This window comes from Micropterus salmoides, unplaced genomic scaffold (genome assembly GCF_014851395.1).
Source record: "Micropterus salmoides isolate LMB-PRFRI ecotype aquatic unplaced genomic scaffold, ASM1485139v1 Ms_hic_scaffold_4, whole genome shotgun sequence".
Classification (NCBI taxonomy): Eukaryota; Metazoa; Chordata; class Actinopteri; order Centrarchiformes; family Centrarchidae; genus Micropterus; species Micropterus salmoides.
In genome coordinates this window covers 38353106-38372099 of record NW_024043372.1, presented here as the reverse complement: position 1 = coordinate 38372099, position 18994 = coordinate 38353106, and the positions used below count along the sequence as shown (strand labels likewise).

The window sequence follows — 18994 nt, the reverse complement described above, 5'->3', positions numbered from 1 at the left end:
CCTAAGTGGGATTCTGTTGGGGGAATTAAGACTAGCCTTGTTTCTAAAACCCTGTATACAGCTCTGGGTATGTGCTTTGTAAAGTGATAATTATTTGTAGTATTTTCTTTGCAGCACTGTCATGCCTGAGGAATCATCTTGCCTTTCTTACTCTATGGTTTCGATCTGAAAATGCTTCGAGTGGCTCTAAGCACCGTTGTATACTTGAGTGTCCTTGTGTGCAGCAATAACATAATCCACTACCTCTGCACTCCTTTCTCATCTATTTGCTTACAGACACCAAATTAACAATTTGCGAATTAAAGAAGTCATTGAACACCCTTACTGTAATTCTATTCCAGCTTTCATTTCATGTCTACTTTAGTTCAGCACACTTGCCTAGACCATCACGAGCCATGATCAGAAAAAAGGAGGAGGGGGGTTGATAAAAACAATTACATTTTGTACTGGTTTGTTGCCTTGAATGAACAAAGGCTTGTTTTTTTGAGAGGTAGTAATTTATGTGGACATGCTCTGGTAATTGAGGAGTGGAGAGTTGGTGTTAGGACTACGGAGAAAATGCAAAACTAGAAAGGAAAAAAGATGGTTGTCTGTGTGTTTGTGTGTGTGTGTGTGTGGAAATAAGAGAAAGAGAGGTTTGGTGTTTTGGTCGAGATCCTCTCATCTCTTTGAAGGCTTTTATCCTCTCCTCTGGTGGCGGCGCTGATGAGGAGCTTTAGAGGCAGCAAGAAGACAGAGAAGAGAAGGAGAGGCTTGTTAGAGAAGGGAGGTGTTGATGAGATAATTACACAGCTGTCATTGTCTCTGTCTGGCCTAAGAGCTGTGCCGTTAATGTGTGTCTGTGTGTGCATGTGTACATGTATGTGTCAGTTGTCCATGTGTGTGTGTTTGTACATGTTTGTGAGGGTGCTGAATGCTTGTTTGTCAGCATCTCACTCCCCCCCCCCACCTCCTAAAAAAACGGTACAATGCACATTTATGATTGCATGCTGTCTTCTATCAATGTGTATGTATATACATATACTATGTGTGTATGTGTGTATAGAATAATGGCTGCACTTCTTCCTTTGAAACTAATGGCCATGTCTTTTTTGGGGGGGGAATTAGTTTTTAAACATCTGCTCTACTTCGCCATTTTCTCCTTCTATAGTTCCTCCTTCTGTGTGTGTGTGTATTTCTTTTAAAAGCGGCACTGTTGTTGTCGGCTGTATGGAGTCACCGCAGGCGCTGCAGGCAAACTCCACTTCCTCCAAGACAGCCCATAATTCTTCCATGCTGACTTCAGACACATACACTCCCTTTTTCAGCCTGCCATGGCCACTGATAGGGACGGATATTGTGAGTTTGTGTGTGTGAGCTTCAACAGCATTGGCGGGCCTGGTTGTTTTGACCTCGACATGAATGCCAGGCCGCAGGCGTCCACACACCGCTAACCTACTGGCTAGATTGAGTCGCAGGGCGAGGAGGGAAAAGTAATGGGGGAGCAAACTTGACCACCGCCCTGGGAAATATGTGGCGTTTCTCTGAGCGGGCCAAAACAACCTCTCAAGTCAGTGGACAGCTTTTTCATTTGGTGCTCTCCAAGATGTGGAGGAGTACAGGGTAGAGAGGGCGAGAGAGAAATTGGTGGAGGTGGTGGTGGTGTGGGGACGTGTGGAGGGCTGGTATGGGTGGTTTGTGTTTCTGTTATGAACAGAACGCTGTGAAACAGGAACAAACTCAATTTCAAGCCCGGAGTCCTCGAGGAGGGGCACTTGGTCCCTCCACCCGCCTCTACTGCCAAACAAAGAATTTAACCCCTTCACTGCTGCAGAATGTTTTGTTGCAGCTAACCTCTGACTTTAGAGCTAGTTCTTACTAAGGTGTCATGAAGGTCAGTCAGTACTCTGAAGAACAAGGCTTGTTTCAATCCATTGGTGTTTGTTTTAGCAAGTTTAAGAAGTTCAGCATCACTAACAAAAACCTGTCCCTGAAGGTGGAGGTGGGATGCAGAGAGGGAGAGAGGCTTGGACTTCACTTATGTTTTCAAGTAAGATGAGAAGACGTACAAGGGGAGAAAAAACAAAGTGCTAATTACTGCCTGTCCTCTGTTTTCTTCTCAGTTCCTGTCACATTAAAGCAACCACACATGCCACTAAACCCTATCGCTTGTATACAAGTCATAATTCAGACAGCTAGAGCAAATTAGATAAATGACTCCCACCACCTTCAAAGACAGAGGGATTTCTCATTTGAGTGGAAATTAAATTAATACTACTGGGAATGGCTTGTGAGTCTTAACACGGTCTGCTGCGGTGATAATACACCGCCTCGCATGTTTTCAGATTGAGGGAAGGGATATGTTTGTCCTTTTTTCTGGTCCTTTAATAATAACAGTATAGCGAAGAAAGATTCCCTTGTTGCATTGAAGAATTATTAAATCCACTTGCGCCAGTACGCTGCTTTCATTATGTCACTTTGGTGGGCCGATGAAGAGCACTCAGAGGAGTGTAATTGGCGGCATCCATTTGTGACCTTGGCTAGAGTGCGAGGGGCCATGGCATCATCAATACGAGACGGCGGGACAGCGGCGCCCTAAGGGAGGGAGAGGCAAAGAGAAGGCTGGTAGATGGGGGAGGGATGAGAGGAAGGTGGCACTGCCATCTGTCTATGTGTTCTGACCCACTGGCCTCCTCAGCGGCCCAGTGCTCAAATTAGGAGGAGTGACACACCAGCTAATTGAAACACGTGAGTGTCTGTGTGTGTGGGAGAGAGAGAGATAGAGAGCAATCAGGAGATCATCATCAGCACTTGGCAAGATTTTTATGGAAAAATACTCCCGTCTTACCAGCCTAAATCGGGAAGTGGAGCTGCAGCAGACAAGAGTGCTCTGTCTCCATGACCATGCTTTACTCTCATCCTATTTGCCTCCATGAATTGTGGGTGTAAACACTTCTTGACCCACTGGAAGTGACACTTCAGATCATAACACAAAACTCTCAACAACAGCAGCAGCCAAGCACTGTTTAGCTCATCTCTTTGGCGTGCTTCTGTACAGGTTGGTAAATGTGAGCACCCTGTGTGTCTACTGTCAGGTCACAAAAGTTCTTGCTATCAAAGTTTGTTGTTTTCAGAATGGCTGACTCCTGCTTTTTTTTAGCAACCAAATAGCCAGACTGCCTGGTCTAGTTTTAATAAAGTGATCTGTAAAATCTGTACATTGTTTTGGACATCATTTGTGTTAAAGCCCACACAGATGATTTCAATGATTCTGGTTTAATTAGATCTTTTTTCAGGTTGAAGATGGGCAGAGCTTGGCTAGGAGTTTGTAAAGTCCCCTACTTTAAGTGCATTCAACTCCATGGCATTATTACATTAGCTGTGTCTTAGTATAGCCCTGCACTGTAGAAGTTTTTGTTTCATTGTTGTGGTTTTATGCCTTATTTACTGTGTGGTTCAGCCTCTTGCACCTCTCATCCACCTTGTTTCCAGCAGAACCTCTGATAAACCCACTTTACACTTGGCCAGACCAAAACAGAAGAATGGACACTGGATTTCATCAAGTGGCGAGAAACTTATTAATTGAAAGATGCTTTGTGTCTCCTGGATGTGTAAATAGGCAGCTGCTTGCTCGTCAGCCCATTACTTGAAGCAGTAAAATGGCAGCTTTATTATCTCTTTGCCTGTTCTGTAGATCTTCTATTTCCTAGTGGCCAACATGTATTAATGCAGCTTTAAAAGAATCATACAGGTGTTTGTTGTCTAACCCTAACAGGTGGAATAAAAGCTAAATAAACGCCTAATATACTAGCAGCTAGCATGCTGATTTGGCCTAAATGTAGTATAGTATGCAAACAAAAGCAAAATCTGCAGTATGCCAAAAATACCCGGATGTTGTATTGATTCAAAAAAAATCTCCAGTTTGCATCAGACCAGTCTACCTCGCATACTGTGTCCCACAGTGCAACCAGTCTTATTTTAAAATTAAATCTTTATTTAATGTTAAAGCAGCCTCAACATGCCGCCATTGCCAAAATGGCAAACAGCAATGCAGAAATGTAACCTAGTGTTAGATTTAAGTAAGAGTTTACTTATGGACAGTTTGCTAAGGTTAATGTTGCCGTCTTCGTGAGATCAAACGTTAGCTTAGCAGGCTTAGCTTAAATGTTATACCTTCGTTATGGGAAGAGTCAAACTGTGTTGGCGGTTCTTGTTAACATGAATTTAGATTTTAGGTGGCACTGTTTTCTTATATGCTCCTTTTTGCCAGAGGACAAAGAAACAAAACAGTGAATATTTTGAAAATCTAACATCAAGTATTTCACTTTGATAACATTTTCTAAGTAACCACAGAGATAATCCCTAAGTGTGTAGGCTCATTTGTAAACTCATCAGTATGAATAAAAAGTATACGGATGTGAACTTGGCCAGCTGTGGGGGAGGAGGTCAGACCTTGCAGTTCACTTCCTGCTTGAAGGCAAAAGTGTTGCATATTGTAACGTGCAGGAGAGATAGGAAGAGAGCAAGTGTCAGACAGAAAGATGAAGGATGAGAGACAGAAAGCTAACAAGTGTGAAGTGTTTTGTTATACTCATTCTAATATGAGGAACATCGCTTGGCTGCTTGACAAGTAGCCCCGGGGCAGAGATCATATTAGCTGGAAGTGTTGAAGGGGAGAGACCCACACACACACACACACACACTCACACACTTACACAGGCTTCAGCTGAAGATATGGACACTGCCAGTGGGTAGAATTAGCTGTAGTTAAAAAAACTTTTCCTCATCTGCCCATCCCTCTGGTAATATTCTGCCACTCAGATCTGAAGGTGTGTTCAGACAGAATGTGAAGTGAATTTTAGATGCAGCAAGATTGCAAACAAGTCTATGGAAAGATGTGTGTGTGTGTGTGTGTGTGTGTGTGGGCGCAAACAGATGCAGGTGGTGAGAGGCAGCGCAAATACAGTCCAAGAGGTGTCTACATGACTTGAACATGACTTCAGTGAAATTTAGTCTTGTCCTCTGACTTCCAGACGGCGCCACTGAGATTCTGGTCCGTTTACGCTGCACATTTAACAGTAAACGTTTTGTTTCCTGTTCTATTCTGAGCTTGGACCACTGAGGTCCCAGCTCCGGGAACTCAGAGGGTGGACCAGGTCAAGGTGGCAACACACATTGTGGCACACAGCTCAGAGTTGCCGTGACGACCGTCCCGCCTCATCAGTCACACCTGTCAGACAGGTGTGTGTGTGTGTGTGTGGGTGACACACAGAGGACGGATGGGGGAGGATGGGAAAAACAATCATTTAAAGTTCATCACTTACCTGCTCTGTTGTTTTGTTCTTCCTCTGCAGTGAATCTACTGGACACGACAACAATCACAGGAGACTGGGGCTGGCTAACGTATCCATCACATGGGGTAAGAACAGAACACCCACTGAGGACTTTATCAGAGAACAACGTTTTTATATAGCAGCAATTTCAAATCCATTTTCTAATTAAACTGCTGGTGCCAACATGATGAAGAGTACAGCTGTCAGATTTACCTAGCTAGCTTTACCTAGCTAGCTTTTGTATTGTACACATTATTGTACTGTATCTCTGTGAAAACCCAAATGCACACATTTCCACCACAAAGCGACTCCTGTTGTATTCCTATTTTTATCCCATCTGAGGTGATGGGAGGCGGTGGTGTTCCAGTTGAGGGGGAACCTGTGTTTATTAAATGGGATCCTGTTATAAAGCTGACATCACAGGCTAATTACGTGTTCGTCCGTTGCAGCCTGACATCTACACAGAGCGCTCACCTAATTCCAACATCAGCTCTGACATCACTTTCAGCCCTCTCCACACATTGGCAGCAAATCCCAAAAGGGGGAGCCTAGACCCCAAGGGGAGGAAGAGGAGAGGGAGGTGGAAGGAAGAGGGAGAAAGATGAAAGAAAGAGACCGAGGTGACAGTGGGGGCACGGCGTCGCTACATTAGCATATTGTAATGCCACATGATGCTGCCTGGGGTGATGAATTAGGACTCCAGCCGTGATCTTTATAGCAGTGAGATGCCACCGTGTCCCCGACTCCCCCGGCTGTCGGTGAAGTGGTAGAAACATTTAACTCACCTCCGGCCCACACAACAGAAGGCGGTGTGATTGAACGTCGGCCAGGAGGAGCAGATGGATTGTCTTTCAAGTCCTGAGAAAAGAGCTAGGAGAATTGGATTAGAGTTTTGAGAGAAATGACTCCTTCTGTGTAAAATCAGCGTGAGACGTGAGTCTCCTCCGTCCTGACAGGCTTGTGTTATAACATCTAGATTACATAAACCCAGTCCATAGTGCTTCATTTAATTGGTTCAAAATGCCAAAAATATCCCCTCCTAACTTGATGACATTTTTTCACTCTGAGCACCTGCACATGAAATGTTTGATTGAAAGCATTTAGAGCTGGAGCTCAGCTTTGTGGCACTTTATGGTTTCATAAGGTATGCATCTTATGCTTAATGGCAAGGAAGGTGAAACAAGCTGGATGATGTTTTGTTCTTATCAGTTTTTGTTTTACTGCTGTTTTTAATGTTGCATAAGCCTACAGGGGGAAATAACTACACTGTTACATGTGAGGGTGAAGATGACAGTTCAGTTCACTCTCGTCCATTTATTTCATAGGAATACAGTCAGAGATGCAGATTGTTGCTTTTAAATAATTTTTATATTATTGTAGTAATTTCAAATTTCTAAATGTTTCGGAAAAACAAAATTCATATAGAAATGGCACATTTTCCCTTTGATGTTAGAGCAAGCTGAATGAGTAAGTCACTGAAGGAACTGCATGTGGGAGGTTTGAGTTCCTTGGCGCACTAAGTGCCACTGTAGACTGGGTATGTTCTGAGCTCGATAATGACGCACTGAAAATGATTCTTTATTGCACTTTATTGCTGTGGGCCTGCTTATGTTTTCAGTGGTTTCAGAAATGGGAAAAGTACGTATGTCTGATGGTTTGTTTGCACTGCTGAAGACAACATTTTCAGTAACTTTGCTAAAGTATAAATTTACTGTATACTTCATCTTAAGGCAAAAAGGGACTTTAAAATGACAATGAGATGATGTTTAAGAATAGGATAAAAAAATATCATATATATATTTCAACACAATACTCACATGCTATGTATGAAATAGGTTGTTGTTACTGCTATCCAAATTCCCTATACTGGCTGTGAATAAATCCCGTTGACTTCACTGTAAAGGATGGGGGACGAAATTCACAGTTACCTATAAACACATTCAGCAGACACAGAGCAACATTAGCAATTATTTTGCGCTCTACCACCAAATGAAAGTCCAGTAATCTCCTTTTAACTCTGTTAAGGTTCCACTTCTGAGATAAATACGTGGCTCTAGCAGCTAAATGCTCCACTGTGTTCACCAGTCAGTCGCTAACTTTGTCTGTCTGCAGTTTAGTGCTGGAAACATGGCTGACGGCAGCCGCAAAACCAAACAACAAGCTGAAAGACACTGAAACAATACATAGAGCTGAGTTGTGCTGAGATGCAGAGTAGGTAATCATTTTCTGTGGGTTTGTAACTACAAGTGACACCTTACACATTATTCAGACTTAACAAATCTGCTGTTAAAACTAAAATATTGAGTAGCTTTAATCTTGGCTGAATTTAGGAAAGGATCTCTCTTTCCTGTATGGAAACAAGCAACAATTACAGCAACCAATAGCAACCGCTCTTTAACTATTTACAATGTGACTGATGCGCAAGGTGCCTCAGAAAGTATATCTGTAATGTGAGAAAACGAGAGGAAAATATAACTGAGAGCTCATGGGTTCTTTGATAAATAGATGTTTTGACAGTTCCTAACTCTCTCACACTCTCACTCTTACACACTTACATGCATTCTCTCATGGAGTACACATATAAGGTCATTTTTTGTGCAATTCTGACAGTTTACAGTGTTATGAATGTGCCATGCCAGCAGCATCAGTTTTTCAGATGCCCTCTGCTCCGGGCCGCAGCAGCTCTTTGATGGTCTTAGGTTGAGAAAATACAACTGCACTGGAAGGAAAGGATTTCTGTCGCCTGATGATTAGGTCACACAAAGCTGCTACCTTCAGTGCTGAGAGAGACTTGTTTATGTACCGTGTTTGACCCACAAAGTTTGGATTCTGCAATATCATGCCAAATGTACAGTTACATAACAAATACATTAAACTTGGCCCTGCTGTTATCCTGCAGGTTCAGTAATGTTATTTTTACATTGTTCAGGAGGCGACACACGTGTCAATGTGAGCGAGCGAGTGAGGCAAAGGTGAGAGGGAACGAGGATGAGAAATAGATAGAGAGGTTGCCCACAGGGAGTACAAGAGGAAGAAACGTCAAATCCACACTAGAGGAAGATGGATTCAAATTGTCAGCGTGTAGTTTCCTGAATGTGAAGTCATTTTCAGACCAGGCCAGAGGGCCAGAGGTCGGGACAGACATATCCTCACTGCAGCTCAGAATAACTGTTTTTTTATAAAATTGTATTATTGGTTTTTTTTTTTAAAAAACCTTGCCAGATTAAGTCCCTTTGCATTTAGGCATACCATATAGTATCTTTAAAGCTGAACCAATCTGTATAGTCAAATTGGATAATATAAGTGTGTATAATGAAATAGGTGGCTCATAGTGATTAAGCCACAGAGAATAATTCAAATCAATTCAATTCAATTCAATTTTATTTATATAGCGCCAAATCACAACAACAGTTATCTCACAGCGCTTTTCATAAAAAAGCAGGTCTAGACCGTACTCTAGATAATCATCAGACTATGCTGCTCTGTGGAGTGTTATAGCATCTTTCTGCTCACTGTTGGTCACTTTTATGTGTAGTGTTTTTAAGCTTCATCAACCTCATTTAGCAAAGAAGGTCAAACAAACTGTACAGCACCAAACAGCCGAGAGACAAAGTTAGCAAACACCTGGTGAACAAAGTGGAGACTTTAGCACAGCGTTTTTTGGACCAGCACCGTCCATTCATTATCCAGGTCCCTTACTGCCCCCCATCAAAAATGACGTACCCTGAATATTGTTGATTAATATTACTATTGTTGTTTTTACTATAGTTTTTTAAAAACATGAAAAAGTACATAATTGAATGACAGTATTTTTTTTTTTACTTTCCCAGGGAACAAAAAAGCCACGTGAATAGTAATTATCCATCCATCCATCTTCAACCACTTATCTGGGGTCGTGTCGCAAAGAATAATTATTATTTAATTAATAAATAAATGTTCCTCCCAGAAACTGTGTGTGAACCCAGATACTGTTTTCTTGGATATGGCACTTAATAAGTGGTGGTGTGCTGGTCCTCCCTAAGAAGATTTTGAGAATTAAAGACTTAATTTCCTGCATTCTGGTGGAAATTAGTTTATTTATATAAAAGGAAACACAAAATTCAGGTGGCAGATGACAATTTAAAATATAAAAATAGAATAGAATATAATGCAGTAAGGCTCTCAGGCTTTCGTTATTGCTTTTAATTACCTCTTTAAATGTGATTGTGGCACCTTTTCACCAGAACAAAACTAACCTACATGTTAACTTCAGCACCTCTGATAAAGTGCAGCTCACAGACCCAAACAGAGCAAGTATGTGCCTCAGTTTTTAATGTTTTAGATTAAAACTCTGCATGTCATGTTACCGCTTGAACACAAACTGGCTGTGCCTCCACTTATCAGGGCACTTGCTGGTGTCGCATCAGGTGCTGGATGCTGGACGCAAAGTTGCTTTCAGGGGAAGTCTGAATATTCCCCTTGTAAATGTGTAAACACTGCGATAACAAGGCATTCACGGTGTATTCCTCAGAGAAAAGGCTGCTTTTAAGAGAAAGGGTCCAAGAAAGAGAGGGTCCATTTTCACAGATGATACTCTGACTTCCTGTTCCTTTAAAGGCAGCACGGAGCTGCGCCTAATTAAGTGTCTGACAGAAACACTGAAGTGAAGAAGAGTTATGATACAAGCTGTCTCACCCAGTCGCAGTACCGTGTGGGTTATAATGTTGCAGACCACAGTTTTTTGCAAGTTTAAACTTGCATTGTTGTGACTCTTTGGTGAAAACTCACCTTAAAAATTTCACCTCGACAAACACCCCCAAAAGAGCACCTCAGCTCCCCCCTTTCCCAAATATTGCTTTCAGCGCCATCCGTCATCCTCTGAACGACGGTACCGCCATTATTGAGACAGACATTCATCAGGAGTCGGTGGAGACCAAAACAGAGCTACAAGGAGAGCGGAGAGTGGATTTAAAACTTATATTTGTTAACTTTGTGCTGAGTGCCATAGGCAGGGTAAAGATGTCAGAAAGAACAGAGAAACAGACTTGTACTTCAGCTCGCCACTGAACAATACTCACGTGAGGGAGAAAAAGAGACATCACCGCGGTCTGAGTCTGTACTCCTAGAAAGATGGAGTGATGGGAGGAAAATGAAAGAGATGCAGAAGAGAGGGAGGAAAGCAGAAACCCTGTAGGCATGTTACAGCCAGATTAAAATGTTTCCAGGAAGATTGTCAGCTTGTACTCACTGTTCAATCGATGTGTGTGTGTGTGTGTGTGTGTGTGTGTGGGTTAGGTCTTTATTAGCACCCTGACCTCTCCCTCTATGCCAGTCTCGTTTAGATGACATCATGACAGATCACGTCTTCGGCTCAAGGGGCTTCTTTCCTTCCAATTTATTCAGGCAATGGTTAGGATGCCCATGGGCTGTCCCAGGAGCATCTTTCTCTGTTTTCTCTCTCTTACTCTCTCTCTGTCTCTCTCTCTCACTTTGTCTTGGAGCTTGTCAGATAGGGCAGGAAGACTTCATTATCCTCCAGTCCGATCTATGTTGGCCATGACAGGTTCATCCACCGGCCACCCCACAATCGATACAGCTGTCAGGACAGTGTGTGTGTGTGTGTGTGTGTGTGTGTGTGTGTGTGATGATTAACGTGTGCTGTGGAAGCCATGATGTGGATGAGCAAGTGATGAGCAGAAGTGTCAAAAGCCCACAGTCTGTTGCCATTACTAACTATTTCTCCAACTCCCTCTTCTTCTCTCTCTCTCTCTCACACACACACACATTTATTTTGCATATTACTATGTGTACTATCTGACAGTGCCTTTCGCTGCTGATTCTTAAAGATGGGTTCTATATGATGGGTGAAAAGACCAAACTAGTACCTATAGGCTTTATGCCGGTGGGCTGCTGTGTAGAACAGCTGGATGGCGATACAGTTATATTTTTAGGCTTCTCACCAAGTGTAAACTCCTGTTCTATTTTACTATCATGATTTAAAATAGCAAACTGTAGCCAAATGTATTGACAATCACAACCTGAAGCGGCTTAACAAGCTGACCTGTCTGCTCCATTACCTCTGTTACCTTTCTCCGTCAACAGCAGCACTCAGTGGAGCGGGCTGGACCGACAACAGTGAGGGAAAAACAGCCTCTATTTGTCATTCACACCTGCACACATAGCACGCCTGCTGCTTCCCACCACAACTATGGAGTTATGATAAAGTTCTATAAAATATTAATTCCAAGTGGGTGAAAGTAGTCATTCATGGTGACCACCTGTACGATGAGATCTGCCATTTGAAACCCTTATGTCACTATAAGGAATATTTTAGCTTTCAAACACATGACTTATGTCAGAGGTGTTGCTTGTAGTAATAAACCCACACAGAGTTCTTATCAGCTCTACAGAGCTTCAAAGCAACTTTCAGCTTGTTGTTTAGCTGTCTTAGGAGAAAAAGCTCTAAAATGGTAAACTAGCTGCTAAGCACCAAACTGCACACAGAAGATTTGCAGCTAGCTGGTGAACATAGAGGAGCACTTAGCAGCTAAAGTGCCAGATATTTTCCACAGGAGCTGGTGGAGACCAAAACAAAGAGTAAGAAAATTGGACTTGTGTTCAGTGTGTGTGGTTAGAAACATCACGGATAATGTTGCTCCTTGACTGCTGGATGTGTAAATACATAACTGTTTGTTAACCACTTTACCTCATTAACTTAAGGCGATATGACAGTGTTGTGTCCGTAGCTTGTTTCCTCTGCACCCAAGAGGAAAAAAATCAGTTTTGCAGGTATAAATTTATTTATGGAAGCACTGCAGTGCACCCCTGACCATCTTAGCAGGCTGTGGCTCATAGAGTGGGTTGCCTCTTAATCGGAAGGTTGGAGGTTCAATCCATGGCTCCTCCACGCTGCGTGTCGAAGTGTCCTTGGGCAAGACACTGAACCCTGAATTACCCCTGGTGGCTGTTCCGCCAGTGTGTGCATGTAGTTTCTGTTTGAGCACTTAGGCTCAGTGTATGAATGTGTGTGACTGGTGAATGCAGATGTAGTGTAAAAGCACTTTGAGTGGTCGAAAAGACTAGAAAGGCGCTATACAAATACAGAGTATTTACATTTAATCTGACACTGGTCACATCACATTTTTAAATGATTTTTTTATTGTGGTAATTGCCCTGTCATTTTACATGATAAATGAGGACTTCCCTGAGTGGGAGTGTTCATTCTACTCTGACTTTATCCCGCAAGGTTGAAGAGAACGCCGACCATCGACACTGATTGTTTTTCTCTTATCATTTAACAGGAAAATAAACTGTCTAAGTCAGATTTTGTAAAGAGGAGCAGATGCAATTTAAAGTTTTGGGGGTGAAAGAGAAAAGTCATATAACAGTTGGTAACAAAGGAAGGAAACACTGAGGCAGTGCAATATGTACAACAGTATATAACAGTGTCTTGTCTATTATTATTATTTTTCAGTATCATGTAGTTACTATTGTTATTATTATTATTATTAATCTTAATCACAATTTGGGACTTCTTACACTAAATAATTTTTTATCCCTAAAGTGATTATATTGAATTTATTTGTAAAAATGTTTTTTCGAGTAAGAATCCAACAAATGTTTATGAGGTGTTTCTCCTGGTGTCTTTCTGCTGCTATCAGCAGGATCATCCTCCAGGTCTGATTACACACTTCCCTAACACACCTTCAGCTAGTTCTTGAACTTCCTCTTCTGCCCTCCCGATGACCGTCCGCTGTGGTGTAATTGGCCGTACAAGCTCTCATGAGACAGCGGCACGGTCGACGCAGCACAGCTGCTGCTGGCTAATGGTGGGGCGAATATTCCTGCAGCTGTCTGCAACTATCTCACTTAAACAACATGCCAGGTGAAGGCAAAGGTGCGCTGCATGTGTTGGATCCCTGGAGGGGCCTGATGTGGTGTCTGTAAATCCAGCATAGGAGTGTGTGTGCATGCTGGCAGGTTGGAGGATGGTAGCCTCTTCATTTGAAAGATCTTCTCTAAAGGAAGCTGGAGCCAGCATGATCCAGGTTTGATTTCCTGACCAGTGCTGCAGTCCTCAGACAGACCACCTCAGCCTCAACAGAGTTTGACAGCTCTATTATGCTGTTGGCCTTAACGGGCGCAGCGGGGATGATCTGTTTGACGTTACAACCCCATCTTCAATCAAACGTTGATTGCTCTAGATACACGTAGCTCTATTTCTTGGCCACCATCCCCAGGTGAAGCAGGTGGATAATCTGAAAAAAAAAAGAAAAAAATTTGTATTACTCTTTGTTAAGATGTTTTCATGTCACACACACACACACACAAACACACACACGTACACAGACACACAAGCTGCACTTTTTGTACATTTTATTAAAAAATTTTTGTATTACTCTTTGTTAAGATGTTTTCATGTCACACACACACACAAACACACACACACACACACACACGTTCCTGTAAAAATTGCATCTCAGAGTTGCACCCTCTCCCCCACTGATCCCAGACCAGTGCAATTAACACTCCTTTTCCAGAAAGGTTATCGCTGTCAAAGAGCCCACAGACAGACAGACACACACACAGACACACACACACACACACACACACACACACACACAGACACACACACACAGAAGCAAAGTTATTAAGTCTGTTCTGGTCGTGTGGCTGATAGTATGAGAGGCAGAAAGGTGTTGGGCAGAACCTGATATTTCCACTGAGTTAATATGCAGACCTGTTACTTCACATAGAGCCCAGCATTAAGTCTGGAAATGCCACCAGCAAACACACACACTGTGTGTTACACAGCCATCACACCCCACAGACTCTCTATAGCTTCATCATCCTCTTTCTATCCCTCCCTCTCTGTCATTCTCTCTCTGTCTATGAGTTCTAAAGAAACCTCCACCAAACATACTAATCTGAAATTGGATCTTTCAAAGAAGACACCAGTCTTCGTCTTGTATTTCTTTTGACACATCTTCTAAAACGTGTTGTCTGCAGCTTCTGTGCGCTGTAATGTAAGACAGAGTGGCAGTAATTATCGCATGAGCTGATCATTACATGCTGAAGTCAGAGGTAAATTAATCAAACAATAGTAATACATTCTCATATAAAATCCTTTAGCAGTATGACAAAACAAGTACAAGTCAAGGTGCACTTACTGGCGTTTACTGGAGCTTCCAACTGTATCCCACTGCGTTCATCGCAGGAGTCGCTGTCTTCATCCACAGGGCTTTTAGGACTTCCTGTCTGTGTTGGCTGAAGTTAAGCATCAAAGTTAGTTACTGACCTTAGAAATTAGATTCAGTGACCACTTACTAACTCTTTCCAAATCTTTCACAACCATATGACCTTCATCCATTACTTACTCAAATGACAACACATCTGCCTCCATGAACTACTTCTATTTTTTCTAAGGTCAAGAAAGAACCACAGGTATGATTATTAACACATCTACGATGAATAATAATATAATAATAGTAGTAATATTTATAATAATACACATTTATTTACAATAATACACATTTCTTTTGGAAATGAGCCTCATGACACTTGCTGATGTGCTCTTCAGTTTAAAACCTTGCAGGTTTCAACATCCCATTAATTTGCATTCCAGCTCAGTTCCAGCAGACTGGATAATTAGTTAGGAATGTAACAAGTCCTTTAAATTAAATGACAAAATATGTCACTTGTCCATTTCCTCGTTTCTCATCTGATGCCACCATGAACAGCACATCAAGGAAAGTTTATTTGTATAGCACATTTAAAAAAAAAAAAAAAAGGCAATTTGGAGCTTTAGATAAAAAGCAACATACGGCAAAATAAAAAAATATTCAATTACAGACAGAAAGCAGACCTGTCCCAGACCACCTGAGAGGTCTGGATAGTCCACAATGTTGCAGAAAATCACAAATGTATTTTGGCCCTAAAACATTCAGTTCTTTATAAACCAACAGCAGTATTTTAAAATCAATTCTTCTAAGCTCTTAAATCTCCAAACTGCAACCACAGGTAGGATGCAGAACGAAGACCTGAAAACCGCCAGCCTCCTTCTGGCTGAACCTAGCACTCTGTGGACTGGAACGAATATAATCCAGGTAGCCATTATGTTTCCCCAAAATGTATTAGGAAAGACATTTAGTGGTTTCCAGCACCATTAAATGCCCCAAACATCATTGCTATGAGGAACTATTTTCATTTCATTTCAGGAAGAATATACAGTACATCAACCTAAACTGATCATTTCTGAAACTATAGTGCAGCCTAAGAGACATATTGTTTGTTTACATAAAAGCCAGGAACCAATTAGTCAGCTCCACACACCCACCCCTCGATTTTAAACATGTATATGAAACAAATTCAAATACTCGACAAGCAGATGTTCGGCTTAGTAAGTTTTCAACAGCTGTCACATTGGTTTAAAATCTGTCAATCATACATGATTTAATATTACTGTTTAAGTTTGGAATTGATTTTCTCAAGAGCAGTCAAAATAAAAGTGAAGTTTAAGTATGCACAGGAAGTTTGAAAGGTAAAAGTCAGATTGGTTGGTGCAGTGTTATCAACATTGGTGATAATCTATTAAAAATAGACATAATTAAAATGATGTGTAAATTACTGATGTCAGTATGTGGCTTCTGTAGGATAAGACAAATAGAGGACAGTGAAGGTTGTTAATAAGAACAATCACACTGTAACTCGTGCGTCTGCATCAGTAGTTTGTTTGTTTGTGTGGTCTGGAAAGTCTTGAGGCTAGTCTTGTTAGAATTGTAACATATAGGTACATACAGGTATATATATGGACGTAAGTTGGTCAGCACACCAGAATCCCTGCAAGAATCTGTGTTTTTATGTTGCCTTGCCAGCTTCCTCAGAAACAACAATGATGAACAGAGTCTTAAACAGGCAACTCCTTTTCTGTTGTCCCTCACACCAGCAGCACATAATCATCTCTCTTTTCAACCAGTCGTCTCTCTATATTTGTTAATCAATCTTTCAGTCTTGCTTTCATCATTTTTGGCATTCTCTCTCTTTCATATCATATATTATGAATAGAATGAAATTGATTTCATGCTACAGGGCCCCAGTCTCGTACGAGCGTAGACCCCAAGATACAGAAGCTTCAAGCTACAAGCCATAGAGGCGACTCATTCTGCTTAACAACAGCTTCTCTGATCTCCAGGCAACTGAGATGGCAACTTCTTTGTGTAAGTGGAAACACTAAGTGGGCTGAATAAAACAAAAGAGACTGAGATTAAAGAGAGAAAGGGAGCGTGGAGAATCACAGAAATCGAGGAACGTGGATCAGACGTGTATTAACTGGTACAAAGAGTCAAAAGAGGCTGAGTGGTGACCGTGTGACCCCAGAACGTCCCGGCTGAAACACAATTAGCAATAAATGAGAAGAAGGCTGGATTTAAAGATTTTGTCTTTGTTTGAATTTTATGTAATGAAGATAGTGATGATATCAGTATAATATCAGTTCACTCGGGGCATTCTGGTGGATCAGTGGACTGAGTCACAACACTTATCTTCCACTCTCTCTTATCACCACTCTCTCCTGTCTGTTTACTGCCCCCTTATACTGCTTTTCAAAACAGTGACTTAAACTTAAACTCAGATCTCCCCTAATCATAACGACCGAAACCATGATCTTTCCTTGAACTTGTTTTTGTGCCTAAAACTTGAAATCTTATTGAAAATATAATTTTAGATTTTTATTTATAATATGATACATTTAATTTTGACAAAACAGTGTAATGTATCCTTTTTTTTGACCACAAGTAGTGCTATGGAGCAACACATTGATGACTGGATCCCTATTTAGTTTGTATCTTGTGCATGACCACACAGGTGATAAGCCGGGGGGGCAGTAACACAGCAGGTTGTGTGACAATACTCCAACAAAAGGCAGTGAAGAAGAAAACTACAAACATGGATGTAGACAATAGGTGCGTTCAAGATGACTGCGGCTGACTTTCATCGACTTTATAGTCTAATGTGAGCTGCAGGCGACTGCAGACAAGTTAGACACATTCTATCTGCATAAGCTTACTGTGAGCTGAGATCAATGTCTGATCTTGAGGCATTTTTCTTCGCAAATGCTGCAAGATCAGACAAAAGTGTGGTTCCGACTTTGTGCAGCCGGAGAAAAGCAACTGTGGTTGTCGGACTCAGGCGCCTGCAGCCGTTAAGTCAGCGCTGCGCAACGCCACATGAAGTCATACGCCCCTAATGTAATATTCAGAAAAATCCACTTTGCAAATAATTTATGAGGATGGAAACATGTTCACCATTATAGGTGTCAAGGATAAACATAATGCAGTGTTTCCCATTAATTAATGAGACCATGGCGGCCCGCCACAGTCTAATTTGCTCTGCCAGTTTCAAAATGAGCTGAAAATATTTTTACACATCTCATAATCACATTTCAGACCTCTAATGTTGTGTTTTGCGGGCGCGGCTGTATGCTCACGCACTCACACACTTTGGCATCTGACTCGAGACAGGTAACTGCGGTAACAGGTAACTGCAGTAACGTTAACAGTCTGTTTCTGTCAAAAGAGAAGAGAGAGAAGGCGATTAAGCTAGCCGCGCTTAAATTTGGAGTGCACACGTATTCAAGCCTTTATGGTAAATCCACTGAAACGGACCAGTGCGAGCTGACAGGCAGGTTACCGACTTCATCCTGTCAGTTTCTCTCTTTACAAAGACAAGTGTTGCAGCATGAGAGTCCTACCTGAAGAGAGGCTGTGAAGTCTTCGTGTTGCGCCGTACGAGAAAAACATACAACATTATTTATCAAACTGGGTTGGACTTGATGAATTTAGCGTGAAGATACACATGTGACAACGTCCGGTTTTCAAAATAAGGTACAGCATGGAAATAAGATTAATTGGATTAAATTCACAGAAAGTATAAAACATATTACATGTGTCCATTAAAAGTAAAACAACATAACAACAATAAAATGTAGGGGAAATTACTTACTCTATTTTCTATTCTTTGATTTAGGTTTGCTGGAAAAACATTAAATACACTCACCTAAAGGATTATTAGGAACACCTGTTCAATTTCTCATTAATGCAATTATCTAATCAACCAATCACATGGCAGTTGCTTCAATGCATTTAGGGGTGTGGTCCTGGTCAAGACAATCTCCTGAACTCCAAACTGAATGTCAGAATGGGAAAGAAAGGTGATTTAAGCAATTTTGAGCGTGGCATGGTTGTTGGTGCCAGGCGGGCCGGTCTGAGTATTTCACAATCTGCTCAGTTACTGGGATTTTCACGCACAACCATTTCTAGGGTTTACAAAGAATGGTGTGAAAAGGGAAAAACATCCAGTATGCGGCAGTCCTGTGGGCGAAAATGCCTTGTTGATGCTAGAGGTCAGAGGAGAATGGGCCGACTGATTCAAGCTGATAGAAGAGCAACTTTGACTGAAATAACCACTCGTTACAACCGAGGTATGCAGCAAAGCATTTGTGAAGCCACAACACGCACAACCTTGAGGCGGATGGGCTACAACAGCAGAAGACCCCACCGGGTACCACTCATCTCCACTACAAATAGGAAAAAGAGGCTACAATTTGCAAGAGCTCACCAAAATTGGACAGTTGAAGACTGGAAAAATGTTGCCTGGTCTGATGAGTCTCGATTTCTGTTGAGACATTCAGATGGTAGAGTCAGAAT

The 18994-nt window shown here is 41.7% G+C and overlaps 1 protein-coding gene across 2 annotated transcripts in view; it reads left to right on the top strand.

The window, feature by feature from the left end:
- The window catches only part of epha8 (eph receptor A8), a 119240-nt gene that overhangs the window by 24702 nt on the left and 75544 nt on the right, over positions 1–18994 (top strand). For both annotated transcript variants that reach the window (XM_038697778.1, XM_038697777.1), the window contains exon 2: positions 5334–5398. In XM_038697778.1, the coding sequence (XP_038553706.1) occupies positions 5334–5398 (65 nt within the window). The remainder of the gene's footprint in view (positions 1–5333; positions 5399–18994) is intronic.